General features: G+C 39.6%; 1 protein-coding gene across 3 annotated transcripts in view; it reads right to left on the bottom strand.

Annotated features, from left to right (window-relative positions):
• Positions 1-17,934, bottom strand: part of ptpn11b (protein tyrosine phosphatase non-receptor type 11b) — a 263,988-nt gene that overhangs the window by 235,612 nt on the left and 10,442 nt on the right. For 2 of the 3 annotated variants that reach the window (XM_054610020.1, XM_054610018.1), the window contains exons 2-11: positions 16,570-16,692; positions 9,168-9,362; positions 5,524-5,716; positions 5,275-5,394; positions 4,973-5,086; positions 3,467-3,563; positions 3,178-3,257; positions 2,735-2,890; positions 1,663-1,794; positions 312-466 (exon numbers count right to left, since the gene is read on the bottom strand). In XM_054610020.1, the coding sequence (XP_054465995.1) occupies positions 312-466; positions 1,663-1,794; positions 2,735-2,890; positions 3,178-3,257; positions 3,467-3,563; positions 4,973-5,086; positions 5,275-5,394; positions 5,524-5,716; positions 9,168-9,362; positions 16,570-16,692 (1,365 nt within the window). The remainder of the gene's footprint in view (positions 1-311; positions 467-1,662; positions 1,795-2,734; positions 2,891-3,177; positions 3,258-3,466; positions 3,564-4,972; positions 5,087-5,274; positions 5,395-5,523; positions 5,717-9,167; positions 9,363-16,569; positions 16,693-17,934) is intronic. The other variant, XM_054610021.1, reaches the window with a different exon arrangement.

The raw sequence follows: 17,934 nt of genomic DNA, 5'->3' as shown, positions 1-17,934 counted from the left end.
GGCCTGTGTGCACACGTGTGTATGTGTGTGTACATAGAGGGTTGCACACAAGATGGGATTTAAGTAATTGCCTTTTAGATTAGATTCAACTTTAATAAAGGCAGACTCTGGTTGGACTCGAACCTACACCCTTTGATTCACTTCTGTTTAAGTCCAATATGCCACAGAGCCACATATCCTGTTTATTCTGCTGAGGAGCCGTGTTGGCGGATCACATCTACTTCTACCCGACCCAACCATAATTAACTCATGACCATGCCACAGTCTCTTAAATCCCATCGCTACGCTTCATAGTGTACAATTGGTTGTACCTGCAGTGGACGACAATGGGTCCAGTGTCTGGAATGGAACTCTGGGTGCGGTTGACCTCCTCTAGGAACCAGAGGACGCCTCCGGGCTCATTGGGCACCCCATGGTCCGGCCAACTCAGGTACTGGTAGTGCCAGATGTACCTCAGAGTCTCCTTCTACGAGAAAATCACAGCAAAAAAAAGATGATGAGCTGAAGTTGTTTTATTTTCAAATTTGATTATGTTGACTTTTGGGTATGTAACATGTCTTTCTCCTCCTTCCTCTCCATACTGGATCTGCAGTGCTCATTAAAAGGCTTACTGAAAGGAACAGGGGACTAAATCCACATCAATTATTCCAAGCATGGTTTCCAAAGTTTAGCCAAAGCTAATATGGTGCTTCAGTTTAGCCAATTCTAAAGGGTTTTTTCCAAAATCCCAGTCACTACTGAATTCCATCTTCTTGTTGGCTTGGACTTGCTGTGCTGTAATGGAGGGATACTCTCTGGTGGTCACATGCAGAATTTGCTGCTGTAACTGTTATTGTAGTAGCATTGCACATTAAGCCAGTGTTAATGAGTAGCCATAAATGCTGGAATATGTTTTTATGCAAAATGAGAATTGTGGATTCTGTCCCTAATTTCTTACAGTGGACTCATGCTGAAGAAGTAATACACCTAAGCAGTATATTGTAAAGGATTTGAACCCTAGCATTTAACATTATAACACATGTCTCATTTCAGTGAAACTAAATCTTTACACTGTGTGGACCTGAATGTGCAGAAACATGGAAGGACTATGCTGTCCACTTGAGTCTCCTGCTTTTACAGGAGATTGACACAAATCTTGATGAACTGATAGAAGGTGATATATATTAACAAACTCCTGGTGGTATCTGTAGTTCACGTAAACACAAACATTAAGCTTAGATTGAAGCATCACTTGTGGGAACTCTTTGGAGTAAATTTTGCTAGGTTAATCTCAGACAGGCTTAGCAGACATTACATACCAATATCCATTCCAACGTTTTAAATGAAGTTCAAAGAGATTAACTACTGTGATCAAAACAACAGCTTCTATAAAGCAGTAATTGCATTATGACATTGTACACACAACAACTCTTAATTTGCTCCTTATTGTATTCATGTATAAAAGAACAACTCTAAAGTCAAATATCTTTTTATTGTAGTCAATGGAGTTTGCTTTGTGCTCTTCTGCTATCTAGCTTTTGCTCTATTTGCAATAAATGAGATCCGTGCAGTTGATCCTCTAGTAAACACAAGCACGTGCTGTAGGATTGTGTGTGTGACGGGTTAGATAATCTGACCCCAGGTCAGTGGGTCAGCTCTGATTGAGTGCACAGCTTTCCCTACCCGGTCCAGACGGGTCACCTCCAGCTTCCTCAGGATGTAGTCTTGTGCTGGCCGCTCGTCCACGTTCCTCACCAGCACCTTCCCAAACTCCTTAGTGCCGTGGAGGTCGGGCCAGTAACGGACACATTTGTTCTAAATCAGAGGAAAAACAGAGAGAGAAGTTTGTGAGAGGGAAGAGAGAGGTTGGTTGGTATTAGACTATCAAAAAAAAGAGCTCATCTCAAGCAGCTTAACTGTCATACTATCCTTGTCAGATGAAATTTCTTCTTACAGATCTAGAATCAGACCTCCCAATTTTACCCTACCAGATACAAACATAAGGAAGTTTAAGATTACTTGAAAATATGTTAAATTATGTTCACACACACACACACACACACACACACACACACACACACACACACACACACACACACACACACACACACACACACACACACACACACACACACACACACACACACACACACACAGCACATATCCACCCCTCTCTCTCAGAATCAGCTTATGCCATCAAGTACCGTCCACAACTGAGAATGTAGGAAACAAATTGGTTGACAAGCAGTTAGAGCAATAGAGATTTGGAACGGTCAACAAAATGACTTGATACTTTGACATTAAGAGGAAACAACTGGGACTTTTTGTGTCCCCCTATTCTTGAAAAGCGCCTGAAACAGCATTTTGCTTATCATGAGACGCTAAAACTGTCTACTGCTTGTTCTTATTTGTCCTGTTATCTTCTGTTGCTCTGCAAAGCCATTTGTTACCAATCTGGTTGTTAAGGCACCTTCTCGATTAATTACACTTGACTATTGTAGTGTATCTCATGTTTTAGAACCTTGAGTTCATTGATTTCCATCATTACGAGCATCAACAACAATGGAGGAAAGAGAGCAACAGAGAGACCATTAAGGAGTAAATGCTTGCTGGGAAATATAATGTTAAGAAACATTTCTACTTAATTAGTTTACCCTTCTAGTACAACATAATGTATGTAGATCATTATATTTTACAGGCCCTCAGCTGAACTATAAAAACGTATGTCAGCAGAAGTTTAGCGCCAGTCGCTCACCCGTCCTCGCTCGATCTCCTTTGTGGTCATGACGATGACGTGTGTATTCTCCTGATACACCATCTTCCAGAAGTCAACGACCGTATTCTGTAGGCACCCTTGGGTGGCGATGAAAACTTTGCCCTCATCCACGTGGTGCCCCTCTTCATGCATACTCTGTATAGCATGGATATTGATCGATTGAATTAAGCACAGACACTGAGACAACCGAGTCACATTCACACAGAAAATATAATCAATTAAAAAATAAAAAGGTTTTAAATTGTTACTTATAAAACAGGTAGTTCATTTTACTGCATGATGTATAACTTCTGTACTAGATACTAGATAATTGAAGTGAAGGTGGACTACATTGCCTATTTACTGAACATTGTGTATTACTGCCATCTTTTGGTTATCTACAGTTTTGATAAATGGCCTTGTATACTACTTAGAAGACTCACTCTGATGTAGTTGGCATTGATGTAGTCTGAACCAGGAACATCTGGATCTGTCTCCCTGAGTTCAACCCGAGTTGTGTCGACTGAAAGCACAAAGTCAAACTGTCAATAACACACAACAAAATGTCAACTGTTTTCTGAGATCACACTAATGTCAATTGATAGGTTGTAAGCTATCAAAGCAGAATCTTCACACTCTGCTGAGGCCTCTACGTTGTCTGATGTATGTTTGTGTCATTCTTTCCACAGGAAGTTGGAGAGACAGGAAACGGCAGGTTGCTGCGTGACTCACAGGGGAGGATATTCTTGTATCTGTTTTTACTCTTGTTTTCTGGCTTCTGGCCTTCTTTCCGGGGATACAGCAGTTTGCACTCCTGCTGCTGAAGTACCTGGTAGTTGAAGACGAAAGAAAAATGAGAAATTGAGACGTTTTTACAAGACATAGTTTAAAACAAAAGAATATTCACTATATGAACTATATTTTCTGACGCATTCATTTAATATAAGTCAGGTTAAAACATTAAGATACTGAAGTTTTAGACCTTTAGTAGCTTCCCCTGATCAACAGGTGGCTGTTATTGGGCAAGATATACAGCAATGCATCAACAAAGACGGGGAAGAAGAAGATACACACAGTTGGGTTTTGCTTTGGACAAACATTAAATTTGAACATAACTTTTGCTTGTTATCAAGAAAAGTGTGCATGGCACATTTAACGCTCTGTTTGAAAAGTGTAATTGGCCTTTAATGCAGTAGGGGTCACCCTGGAGTGCAAGAGCACAAACACTGCATGTGCTAGTGTTCAGGTTGTAGACCTAAGAGGGAGTCCAAAAAGGTCTTCTGTCATACCTTCTACATTAATTCACTTTGGATACATTTGTGCATTTATCTACAGTTCTTTAGCTGTAATGAACCACGAACAGTGGTCAGATAGACCAGTTAATAGCTCATCTAACAAGCATAATATTATGTATCTTATCTATATTGTGTCACTCAAACACACTTCAGCACAGAGGATTCAGTAAGTAATTTAAATTAATTTGTATATTTTTCACACCTCAATAAAGTTTTAACCTAGGGGAAAGAACCAGATACTGATAAGTAACTATGATCTTGTAAACAACATGCAATATAAGAACCTGGCATAGGGCCAATAATTACAAAATAATAATTTATATAATATATGTATTGTGATATCCTAATTGAAGGGTTATGCACCGACACCAATATAATTGATTCACATCAATGACCTGCGGGTTGCATGACACTGATAAATACAGAAACATAAGAGCATGCCGCAAGATAAGCTTTAACACCATTACTCAAAAGGTTAAGAATAAATACATTTGAATTTCCCTTGATAGACAAGTAAACAAATAACTCACAGAAATGAAAACCTACACAAATAGCTTAGCAGTGGCCTACAGTATGATATGACATTTATATGACAAATGACCGATATTAAAAATACTGTATACCCTGCGTAACTGAAAAAGTAAGGAAGCCTCCAAAGTTGGAATTAAAATTTTATAATGTGTTTTACTCGGCATGTGTTGGCATCCTAGGGCAGATAGCACTCAAAAGAGTAATTTACTCAGTTTCCTCAGTTATTTCCCGTAAATATGTCATCAAGAACTTAACTTGACCCTCATTTAATAAAACTGTTGAACACACAGCATCTAAAGTGACTGGAATTCCAAAATGATCAACAAAATTGATTAATTAACTCATTAATTCATTTCTAAAAATCACAATTGAAAGGAATGATTCTGGCGCTGATACTTCTGGGGCTTCATACCTCAAATTCTTCCCAGAATCCTTGTTTGGGTTTTTCGGAGTTGTCTGCTACTTTGTTGAGCTCTCGTACCCGATTCTCAATGTTGGCTGCATTTATCCTCGTGGCGTTAAAGGGCTGTCGTTGTCAAGTTGGGACAAATAAATTAAATCAGTCAATGGAGCAAAAAAACAAGTTGTTCTGAATTTAAAAAGCTCAGGTGATAATACAATATTTATGCGGTTTATATCGCGACATCATCCATGCTGTCATGATACAGTAAGCAGAATGTTCCCCAGACTCAATGCTTTTGTCCTCTTCCATACCTGTTTGAGGTGCACTACGATTCCACTTTTCTCCACCATGGGGTTCTTCTTGTAGTGATCCACCAGGTCAGCCAGGGTGTCGAACCTCTCACCACCGCCCACGTCGTATTTACCGTCCTGCTGGAGACAAACATAAACAGTTCAACTACAGTAACAGCTGGTCTGAGGAGTTCCTAGAGTGCAGAAATAAACCATGACCTGCTTCAAGTTAACCGAGTTAGTCTGAGAGGTGAGGGAGAGTTACTTCACCTGGTAGCGTATCATAACGTGGGTGACCTTGGTCTTGCGGTCCACGTTCTCGTGTTTCTCCTCATTGGTGAGAACTGAGAGAACAAAGTCGCCCGGTTTACTCTGGCTCTCCCGTACCAGGAAGCTACCGGCTTTGCCTTTGTCTGTGAGCAGTTTCTCTGCATCTCGTCCAGACAGGTGCCCATGGTACCACCTGGCCAGGAGGGAGAGAACAGACTTTGATGTAACAACACATGAATCCTAAAACAATATTCAATGACAATCTGATAGATTGAATGACTGAACATACAAAGAAACAACGTGAAGGATGATTTACGTATTTTACACATCCAGCAGATAGTTTAACAACCCAATGTACATCTGTTTGTGCTGCCGAAAAAATGCAAAGTTGCAGTTAGGACAGCTAAGCATAAGCTAAAACTATCTATAAAGCTCAGTAAAGCCGAGGGGAGCTGCATATTTAGGTGATAGTTCTCTGTAGGTTCATCACTACGAGCGCCCCCTTTTTACATCGTCACACTGTTTTATCATTGTCATTTGATAATATCATTTTTGAAAAAATATGAAAAACAGCCACTTAAAGTGATGCTGAGGACATTCAGGGACAAAACCAAAGAACACCAAAAAAACCAAAAACATGCAACCATTTCAAAGGCACAGTGAACAACAGTGTTGATTATTTCCGACTGGCTGCCTTCACTGTCTGCTTTTCCACCTTCTGTGTAGATTGAGAAGCTCAGCCTGAAGCTAGATGCTGTTGCAAAGCAGACACATCGTTGAGACAAGGAACAAGAGTTGTGAAGGAAACTTGACCAACTGAGGGGGAGGATTAGCAATAGGCTTCCTGCCTTAAGGGGAAAAAGTCCCATATTGTTGCGTGAGGGTTTAACATAATGTCTATCTATAAGTGCACTGCGAGTGTAGACTCCTACTCGAGAATGAAAGTGTCTCTTAAATCGCTGTAGCCACGCTCAGCTGCTGATGTTACAGTGAGATGAAAAACCTGCATGTGTGCATATTCTGCTTTTTTTTCCTGTGTGGTGAGCAAGAACGTGTAGGAGGCTTTGACAAGAGCCGTATGTAGAATGGAGAAACCACACAAACCACAACTGTACTTAACAAGTTGAGCTTAGACCTAAATGGAAACAGATATATAGACATTGCATTGTGCAGATATGTAGAGATAGAAAGTTTACATAACCTGCTCAGTGAAATGATACCAAACACAGTTGAAAAGTGATGATTTGCAAATGATAATATGAATATGATCATGTTGCTTTCTAAAATGTTCCTGTATGCATGGATTCCTGGCATTAACACACCAGCAGCCTTCTACTCCCACAAGGTGCGTAAGTGTGATGAAGTGTATAGCTGCGTCCAACCTTTGTCTCTCGAAGGATGATCGTGTGTGGATACTTGGTGAGCAACAAAAACAGCAGTACCATCCGCTTAGTTTGTTTGATGATGCATTTGGGAGTTTATGCATGTGGACGAAAGTTCATCTGAGTTTCATGTGTGGGAGTTCTTGTGTACAGAATAATGGATCATCACTACAAACCGTGTGAACACATATGTGTTTTAGTCGATAGTTAATGATGTAATGGCTGATTCTTTCGTATTCTGCGTCTATAAACGGTTAACTTGGTGGTGATGTGGACAATTCAATATTATAGTCTAGCTCTCAACTGAATTGCATTGTAACGATCATGATGTACTGAACATGTTGTACTAACTGTTGCTTAACTTGTTGATTCTAAACCAACTGTGCGTATTAGAAAAATCAATAATTTGTTTAAACCTGCACTACCCAATATATTTATAGTAACAGTGGATCAAGTGATCAACGGTCCTATTTGAAGGATCTTTAGAGCACTGTCCAAATGCACGGAGCAAGAGTAAGTAAACTCTGCATTTAGTCCCTTAATTAATCATATGTGTGATTTGGGCATAATATGCATTAAACCACAGTGTCATCTCCTATTCCCATTAAAAAGCCAGGTGTGTCTAAAACGTTTTTCTGAAGAGAAAATGTGGGATTTAAATGGCTAAACACCAATAAATGTGGATTGAAGCAGAATATTTCAGTTTAAAAACATGTTGTGAATTTGGGAATGATTACATCTTTTTTTTTTTTTTTTTTTTTTTTTTTTTTTTTTTTTTTTTTTTTACTATAAGTGAAACCAAACTTTATAAATTAAGCTTCAAAGGTTCAAACTATTCTGTACAGCCTTAGAATTGTGAGTTATTGAGGAAGGCAGTCAGTTTACTCAGTTTCACTGTCTACTGACGGGGGTTGCTGAATCTGAAGGCTGAATTACGAGCAGGCCTGAAGCTGGGCGCTGTCGGAGAGGCGATGAGTAATGCACAGAGATATCATCCTCAAAACGCCACCGGGGGAGAGGGCCCGCAAACTTTAAGTAGCCTACGTCCACACTCACATACACAAGAGGATGAGGTGAGGAAATGCTCATGGCAGACAGAGGCGTGTGTGCACCGTCCACACAAGGCATCAGAACAGCACTCCCTGACTCATCATGACACATTTTGTTTGAAAAAAAAATCAGTGTGGGGTAAGTCTCCTGTGTGTGAATGAGGATTTTGTATTTTCCCTCGATAGAAACATCACCAGAATCCAGGAAATTGGGTGTTTAACGCTTAAAGTTTCCGTTGTGAACCCTTCGATGCGTCTATGGGCGCATATGCATTTGTGACTCAATCATACAAAATGTTTCCTATGAAGGTTAATCAATGTGCGTACAAATAAAGGTCCCGTGCGTGCAACTAAAGCAGCAAGTGTTTTTTCTTTTTGACAGTAAATGGACGGAACTAGTCACCGCTGTATCACTAAATTCAATTGGTTAAAGTCCTCGTCTTCGGATTGGCGGGATATCAGCCCCGAAACAGATGCCAGGTGGTGGAATAAAGGTGTTTTTAGTCGGCCACTAGAGATAATACTTCTATAAGCTATTTATACATCTCTAAACAGAAGACAAAGTAAGCAACCATCAAGTGAACATAGTGGAGTATATAAAAGGTAAAAAGAAAAAAGGATCTTTTTTTTTGAGCTGGTGGAGACCAAAAACAGAGCTAAAAGGATATTTACCTATGTTTCTGCCTTCAGGTTTTAAACATTTCTTCAATGTACTAACAATGGATAATTCACTGTAATGAACATCAGCCTGTATAATTTCATACAAGATCAATCATATAGTTATATGGATGAGGTAAATATTTGTATCAATATTGTGATATTCATTTAACCACATAAACCAGCCCTGTAATGATGGCTCAGAAAAGTTCCATTCAATACAGGAAGGTCTGATCTGACTTGTTCCTATATTTATAACAATTTGCCTTCTTAAGGTTCAACTGTTAAGATGTTAGAAGAAAGTTGTTTGTCTCTGCAGACCTATATTGCAATTCCACACAGATCTCCAATCTGCCTCTAGACAGCATTAAGGCCACAGCAGGATGCTGTGACTGCAGTGGAAATGAGGTAAGATAATGAGGTTAGATATAGAGCTGACCTCAGATACGTTTACATGTATGTTTGTGTCTATCTGATTGCATTTATCCACATAGTGCTCAGCTGTGTGCAAATGTAAGCTCATTTGCACGTCTTGAGTGTTGGTGTTAGTCGTCACCTCTCAGAGGTGGGGTCCTTGCAGTTAAGTGGGTACTTGAGCTCGATGACATGGCCGTTCCTCTCACGCAGGAGATCCTGTTGTTCGGTGTAAAACTGCACCAGCTCGGCCAGCGAGGCAAACTTCTCGCCTCCGTACAGGTCGTAGTAGTCACCAGAGTTCTGGATCTTAATGTGGGTCACCTCATCGTTGCGCCTGAGTGGGAGAAAGCACAGTGGTAATTCATCACACAGTTAGTTAGTTACCATGCCTGTAAACAGAAGTGGGCTCACATTTTTCTCTTCGTGTTTTCCTCTTGTTCACTTGCACCCAGCAGACAACACTGAACACACACACACACACACACAATAACACACAAACAGCCACCCACACACATGTTCTCATGCTCACACAAACAAAATCAAGACCGTCCTGTACACACTTTGTCGCCCACACACACACACTCACAGAGCATAAATTCATATACAATATAAAATGCCAAGCTTATCAAGCCATCTGCTCCCATTCTAGAACTTTGGACCTCATTTTCTTAAAAGCACGTTAAAGAATCTGCAGATGTGGTGATATCATTCCATCAGTCTCCTGTTCAGGGTTATTTTCCTATTATACCGTACTCTGTGTGCGACACGTTCATTTCTCTGCAATAATGGAGCATTTCTTGCAAAGCTAAACAAATTGTATATATAAATAATTATAATAAGGATATAACTCTCAAATATAAAAGAGTAACTGTGCAATCACTGGGATGATACAATGAGACACAAGCTACTACAGGAAAGAAAATGGGAATATTTTGCACCAAATATTTTTCACTTTGACTTCTAGAAACAAAACAACACAAATCGTCTCACAATCGTCATCCCTTCTTCTTAATACTCTGTAGTTTTCATATCTAATGTATTTGGAGGGAGGCTGTATCGTGATTGCAGAACAATACAACAGAAACGCATGCAGCTGCCGAGCTCAAAGACTGATAAGCCAGAAAACATTTGGTAGGCTTCCACTTTGCATATTCAAAGTCCTCTGACTGGTTTGAATAGGTGCACACAAATCCGAAAAACACATTGGCACGCACACACACACACACACAGTTCTACTCTATAAAGATAGTTGCCTGGAAGCAAGTGAAGAACGAGATGCGGCTCAAGCTCGATTGCTAAATGTACTTGTTTTTTTCCCATATTCCATCTCCAGTGACTTGGTCCGACATGTTTCTGCAGCAGAGGTATACAAAACATCCTGTAAACATACTAAGTGTGATGACACACTAATGACAGAGTCGGATTAGCCAGGCGGTCAGTACTATCTGATCTGCAATATATATATATTACTTTGTCGATATAACAGTCTCTGTTTCTCTCTCTCGGCAAACCGATTATCAGCTAATGGTTATATCAAATGACACAAATTCTATTTCCCTCCACCACTTTTCTCGTTGTCCTCATGAATTTCACTTTCTCTTTTCTCCCTTCTTTCCTTCCTCCCACTCAACAAACTGTAAATCCTTTCTTTCCTTTGCTCTGTCCTATATATCTATATATCTCTCTCTCTCTCTCCCGCCATCCCTCTCTCCCACTACTTCCTGGTAATTGCTTTATGGCTCTATTAGTGGCTGTTGGCAGGGTGCCACAGGTCTATGGCCCCGCTAAAGGCCCCTCCCTCAGCTCTCGGGCCAAAGCCCCCTTTTCTCTCAGAGTTTAACACCATTAACTCTGGAATGAGCCAAACACATCCTATTAGATTTTCATACACTTCCCTGCTCTGCCTCTTTCAGACTGATAACATTTATGGATTTATTATCGTCTTTGCAGAAAGAATTCAGGGAGTCAAAGTCAGCATTATGTTTTTTGATGGCGTCCTCCATAAGGACAAAATCTATTTCTCTTTTAGATACCAGGGGTCTATTTGCAAAAAATATGCACTGACAGAGAAAAGTCTCCACTCTGTCTACAATAATAACAAAATTCAATGCAGTGAAACAATAAATATTTTTGCTTTATCTATCACACACAACAGTCATTGACGCCACAATGGCATTCCATGGCAAATTAAAAAAATATATACTTCAAGATACAGTGCCTGTTGTGGTCAATAGCGTGTTTGTTTAAATCCTACCAATGTGCATTAATTAATTCATAAATGTATTTGTAGTCAAATTAAAGCATGGTTCTGTTAGAACTCTTAGAACCCTTTTTGTTGATTCCTCCTGTGTCAGTAGCCTCATATTCCAATTTAGTCTCCTCCTTTAGCATATTGTTGTGGATGTTTACAAGTCACTATCACACATTTAATTAAAACATTCATTTAGATGCCATTTAATCCCATTCATTGCACAAAATTCAAGCTTCAAAGATAGGCAGTAATGCAATTAATGTAGGAGATTAACTGGCTGAGGATCGAAGCAAAGACATTATGACAAATGTTTTGAAAACCAGAAAGTCTTTTTGACAGCTGCGTAGGATCCAAACATTTTGACTGTTAAAATAAAAGCATCCTGCACACTCTATTGTCCTTACTTTACTTGTTCTTACTCTATCAACAGCGCTGAGATCCTGAGACCTTTCACGGTTGAGGATGTAGCATCAAACTGTCACGATACACAGAAGTACAAGCTTGTTCCTCCTTACTGACTGAAGTTCTGTATTTTCAAATTGCTGTGTATGTTCTCAGTAACATCCCTTTATGAAGATGAGGAATAACACTGCTTCGTCACTCACTTTGTTGGCTTCGCTGATAATAATAACACGCTAGATTCATCTCAGATATACCGCTTTTGTTACACATGAGACCATAAAATCAGGATATGTAAATAAGTTTTTATCTAAGTTTAAAAAAATACGAAATTTAATTTCTTTGAGTATATCTACATGTAAAAAGGACTAACTTTCAGCAAAACAAGATGAAAACCAATCTAACAATCTTAACTACACATTTTACTTGATGATACCATGGTATCCTGCTTAACTGGAAAGACAAATTCAGTAGATTCATCCAAGACTATTTTGTCCTGGAGTATCCTATGAACTGGCTTGCACTGATAGGGCTGACTGAGCAGAGCATTTTCGTTCAGCTACAGCTTAACAGACCACCTCTGTGTGCAGGATTAAGTGTTAAAAACTTCTCCAAAATCTAGCCAGAACATTGAAGCCTGTACGGTACTTGGATCAGTCTGACTAAACTAACTATATGCAGTGATAAGATGTGGTGCACACAGACACACACAGACAACTGGGGAATGCACATCATTATGCACGAACAAGGCCCTGAATATATAAATTATTGCTTGCTTTGCCCTGAAGCTATTTCAAGCAATATTTTTCACTCAATACAGCCTGAAACCACTGAGAAATCCCTTTTACCATACTCGGTCCACTTATCAAATTGAGGGTGATAAAGTTCACGCCTCCATTTCAATTCCCCTTCTGAGTCTCTAGAGACTACTGCACTGGTTTTTAACCGGAATCCTAAAGGAGGCATGTTCAAATCTGATATAAAATGTGAGATGTTATATCAGGTAAATGTCTTCTGTGTCTCAAGAGCTTGCCCTGAGGCTGTGTAAAACCAGGCATAAAACCAATGCATCATTCCTCAGCTCACTAGACTCACTTCTGAAGGTCGGGCCATTTGAGCTAAGAGGTGTCTGCAAATTGAGACAACCAGGGAATCTTTTAGTCATCAAAACCACCAGCATCATAGAAAATGACTTGCGCAATGGACGACATCATGGAAGATATTATGGGGTTAAACTACTTAACAATAGCTTCTTATTGTGCCGTTGGGAAGGTTCAGTCTAAACAAAAAAAACAACGATTAGCTCTGCTACTTAACTACTATTGGCAGCCTGTTATTGGCTGTATGAAAACACTTGTGTGACATTTGAAATGTCTTCTCTAAAGTCTCCCCCATTGGGTATTATCAAAAAAAGATACGTGAAAGTTGGATGTGAGGAATCAGAACCTGAGAGGAATACGTTTAAAACATGAATGGACTTGGACTGCCTCGTTTTTCTACCAAGAAAAAGTTAACTAACAACCACTGTGAATAATTCAAGAGGCAGTAGACAGAGAGAGGGTTTCTATATCTTAATAGTCTATTTGTATATCATAACTACAAAGATATTTGTTGCAGCATACTTCATGGTAATTGTGCACTGACACAAACATTTGCTCGTTACATTGCCATGTTTGTTCTACCGATCTACATTAGGCTCACTTAGTGTGTTAAACTGGGCTGTCACGATGTGGGAAGTAAGATGTCAGAATGCAACATTTACATTCATCATATGAAAAAAGGAAACTGTTGAGAGATGCAAATGAAGAATTGAACTGTAGTTTAATACAGTTAACATTCATAGATTGGAATTCACAAAAAATGATGGTGAAATGTGTTGACCTGTAAATAGCCTTAGCTGCAGTAGAAACACATCTTTAGTAAACTCAAGCTGGTATTATATAATAGAGATGATAAACCCATTTGCTCTCTGTGGAAACTTGCCCTGCAAAATTCTCTCTTAAGATTGCCCTTAAAATGTCTCCTCGGGGTTTTTAGAGTGAATAAAGAGCATGAAGAATGAGAGAACTTGACCAGACTGCTCTCCTTACGGAGTTGGACTTGGATATAAATTATGGGCAAACTTTTTCTGCTTCAAACTTTCTCTTTTTCCCCCTCTTTTTTTTATGGAACTCTTTTTTATGGAACTCTGAATTGATTACATATTCAAACGCCTCAAAAAGCTCTCATTAGTGCCTCAGACTTCCATTCGCTTTTCAGCAGCAGCTCCGTCCAACCCCTCCTTCCTCTGTTCACCTCGTGGAGCAGAGAAGATGAGAGGAGGTGGTGGAGATAAGGAGAGGAGAGGCAGAGAGAGGAAGATAAGACAGCGAGAGAGGAGGACAACAGGCTCCCTCAGCGTCCATTACAATCTGAACATTCACAGTGACTATCGTGCTCATAATGGCCTTGGTAAGATGAAACCTGGCTAATGACTGGCTAATTAGCCTTGCCTCTGCTCTGATAAGACACTGTACGTGTATGTGTGTGTGTGTGTGTGTGTGTGTGTGTGTGTGTGCGTGTGCGTGTGCGTGTTGTGTTTGAAATGGAGATAGAGTTCGAAAGCATGATATGCAAGCTAAGAATAGCTTCAGTAGATACAGAATAATTAAGTAATTATCTTCAGTATGTTCCAATATTTTCTACATTTCACAGACTTTATTTGGCACATTATAACCAGTGAAAACCCACAAAAGCAAAAAGCTCCTGAACATCTGATTTGAAAAGATCAAACGATTAGGCTATTGATATTTTATGACATGTTCATATTTTACACTTTTGTACAATTTTTATTTTGCACTGATGACGGTGTACTGGAGCTGTATAACTCTTGTAATAGCTACAGGTTTGGTTGAGAGGCCCTATAGTTGACTAAAATTCCTGAGAAACAGTATATTGTGGCAGGACAGACATGGATAACGCAGAACTCACTGCTATTCCGTGTTGCCCCTCTGTCACTTTTCAAGTTTTGAGGTTACAGGGGTTTTTATAAAAAAGAGGGGCATAAGTTTATGTTGGCTTTTTGTTCAAAATAGCACAGAAACTTTTTGTGCTGAAATATTTATGTATGCCCAATTGCAAGGCATTTAGCAATCACTAAAAAGGCATTAAGTATGAGATATTAAGTTAATGTACAGATACAAACGTTTTTGTTGTGAAGATTTGGTTATAAAAAAGTTAAATTGTCAGTTTTTTTGCAAGATACCCGGATGCTTTTCCCTAAGATTTTGAACACCATGGCTTTAATTAATTTCCTGAGAATGTATTTAATCTTCTAATTTCACCTTAAATCTCAAATCAAAATTTTACTTATTCAAAAAGATACAAATCGCTAGCTTGGGGTAAAAAAGACAAATGTTCAAGCAAGTAGATTTTGCTGAACAGCAGCCAGCAAAAGTAACAACAGGATATTGGTAAACGTTATAGTAGCCCAGAATATCACTTTAAATTGGTGAACTGACTATGATTAATGTCATTTTAACAACAATATCTGTTTTGCTAACTGTAGTTCACATCAGACACCATGTTAAGGCTGTATCGGCATAAATATAATTACTTATGAATTATAACTTTTCATTTGTAAGATGAAAAAAGTCTTGCAATTGTGTTATTTCGAACTCTAATTAATATCAGGTCTGCTTGCCTCCTCCTTCCTCTTACCTCAATGTGACCAAAGCTTCTCTAGCAGGTGGTGCGGTCCTGCACACTAGCCACTTGACCTGTCTGTGTGTGTGTGTATGTGTGTTTAAGTCTGTCACGACCACAAACTGTGGCTGCAAACCTGCCCACCGACCTTCCTGTGTGTGTGTGTGTGTGTGTGTGTGTGTGATTTACGACACCACAGACACATATGCACACTAACCACAGGCAGTGAAGGTCAAAGCCTTAACAGGTCCCTCACTCTTTAACATTATTTAAAAGCTAGCAGCTGCCGGTCTAACTTCACTGTTTCCTTTTCCTTTTTATGTCACTGTTTCTTTTACACACACGCACACGCACACACACACACACACACACACACACACACACACACACACACACACACACACACACACACAAACACAAACAGCCTCTCCCTTTTTCTATGCCAGCCGCAGCTACAGGCACAGAGTAACAAATGCGTTTGGGCTTTCTTCCAGGCGCTTGGCCGGACTGATGTATCTCTTAAAAGCTTCCGTTGCCAGGGAAGTGCCACTCTTCAAACTCTGTCTTCTTCCATCCCAGTTTGTTTCCTGCTCTCTGTAATCACCACAGCATGAAGTGGCGAGTCCTCCAACTTACCAGAAAGTTCACATTCACTGCAACACACCAGGACTGGCATTTATAGAGTTATAGATAAATAAATATGTTTTAGGGCATGAGCGACACATGGACGTGCTTGTCTAACTCACCTCAGTGCCACCCTGCTGCCCGAATTATGACTTTCTGGCAAATTTTGTGGCACGATGTTACCAAATCGCATATTCCAGATCTGTTATTCAACATGTCCGTTAAAACGCTTGCACAAAACAACTTTAGTTCAAACGCTATCCGTCTACCCGCAGACAAAACCTTACATCACTTGGTGAGCCACGAGTAGGAATTTCAGAGAATCCGAGGCCTCGCCCGCTTCCGAGTGGTGAACTTCCCACTTCAGTCAAAGCAGCAGGGTCACTCCTCTTTCTCAGACGGACAACCACAGTGAATTGGAAGACTTTTGCCTCTCTAATCACCCCATTCAGCGGGACAGCACCAGAGCTTTGTTTGTTCTCAGGGCTGAGCTTTGAACCGGTGAGAACAGTCGGATTAATGAATAGTGAACAAGAAAAAATCTATATGAAAAGGAAGCGAGGGAGAGTAGGTGAGTCCTAACCTGACGGAGAGGGTAAAATCCCCCGGATTGCTCTTGCTTGGCCGGGCCAGGAAACTGCCGTGGACACCCCGGGTCAACAGGAGCTGCTCTGCCTCGATTCCGGTGATGTTGGGGTGGAACCACCTAGACAGCAGAGAACAAAAGAATAGCCAAAATGATCTGTGTGTCCGTGTTAGAAGAATGTATAAAATCTGTCTCCCATCACCCTCCAGCTTTCTTTCCCTATGGAGACTAAACAGGCCAAAATACAATAGATCTTCTGACTTCAAAATAGTATACTATTTATTTTGTTTAGTGCCAGTTTTACACATCTTCTACATAAACCTTTCACACAAAATAGTTATTTTCAGTCAGAAATGGCACTTTTGCAGTCTGACTGACTATATGGGCCTGCAGTGTTTTAGCTATGACCACTCTGCTTGACATTTCAGAGTGCTATTTATGCAAAGACCTGGAGTATTTTGACATATATTTTATATGCAGCTTTCATGACGGATGAAATGTGTAATATTTCATTTGTGTAGGCTTAAACTGGATTTACTGCAGTGAAGATGGAAACGTTAAGATTCATTGACTGTTCAGAATAAATGATGCCAAAAGTATTTGGACGGTGACACTTTCTCTATTTGTTTGACTTTGGACTCCATTTTATCAAACTTTAAATGAAACAATGACTAAGTTTAAGTTTCAACTTTTAGCTTTTAAGGTTGTTCACATTCTTGCTTGGCCAACACTATAGGAACTTGTCCCCTTTTTATAGAAGTCTTGGATATATGCATGAGCAGAACTTATATATAGTATAAACTGTAAAGTGAATAAATTGACTTAACTGGCCTTTGCACGTCAGGTTCAATTAGTGCAGCCTAATTAGCTAGTCCTGAGACTTGCCCTAGTTTTTCAAGAGGGAGTGTACAAAGAACGAACTAGCAACTAAGATAACTTAGTGACGTCTCAACCTTCTTGTCTTATGGCAGTTGCATCTGATCAGCTCAGAACGCTGGATTATATTAACAGGGTGGATGTTTTTGCCCAAAAACTGAGGAGGAAAAATTGCTGATTTGAGGTACCTAATGGAATTTACTCTGCTACTGTGTGTTTATGGCTGGTTTAGTCGTTTCTGCTTTGTAATTTTCTTTGCAGTAGAACTATGATAATGTTTTTTCCATAATATCACCATTTACCAAGAGTTTAAAAGCCAGTTACTTTAATATATAATAAATAATTTCTTAGGTCTCACATCGGTTGCATGCTGGTGTTGACACTTCAGAGTAAAATGTCATCAATAAATAAATGGAGTGCTCCTCAATAGCACTTAAGTGTGAACTAATGTATGTTGAATTTCAAAAGTGAGCTGTATGAAAAAGA

The sequence above is a fragment of the Anoplopoma fimbria genome, chromosome 12 (genome assembly GCF_027596085.1).
Source record: "Anoplopoma fimbria isolate UVic2021 breed Golden Eagle Sablefish chromosome 12, Afim_UVic_2022, whole genome shotgun sequence".
NCBI classification, from domain to species: Eukaryota; Metazoa; Chordata; class Actinopteri; order Perciformes; family Anoplopomatidae; genus Anoplopoma; species Anoplopoma fimbria.
This window is presented reverse-complemented; position numbering and strand designations above follow the sequence as displayed.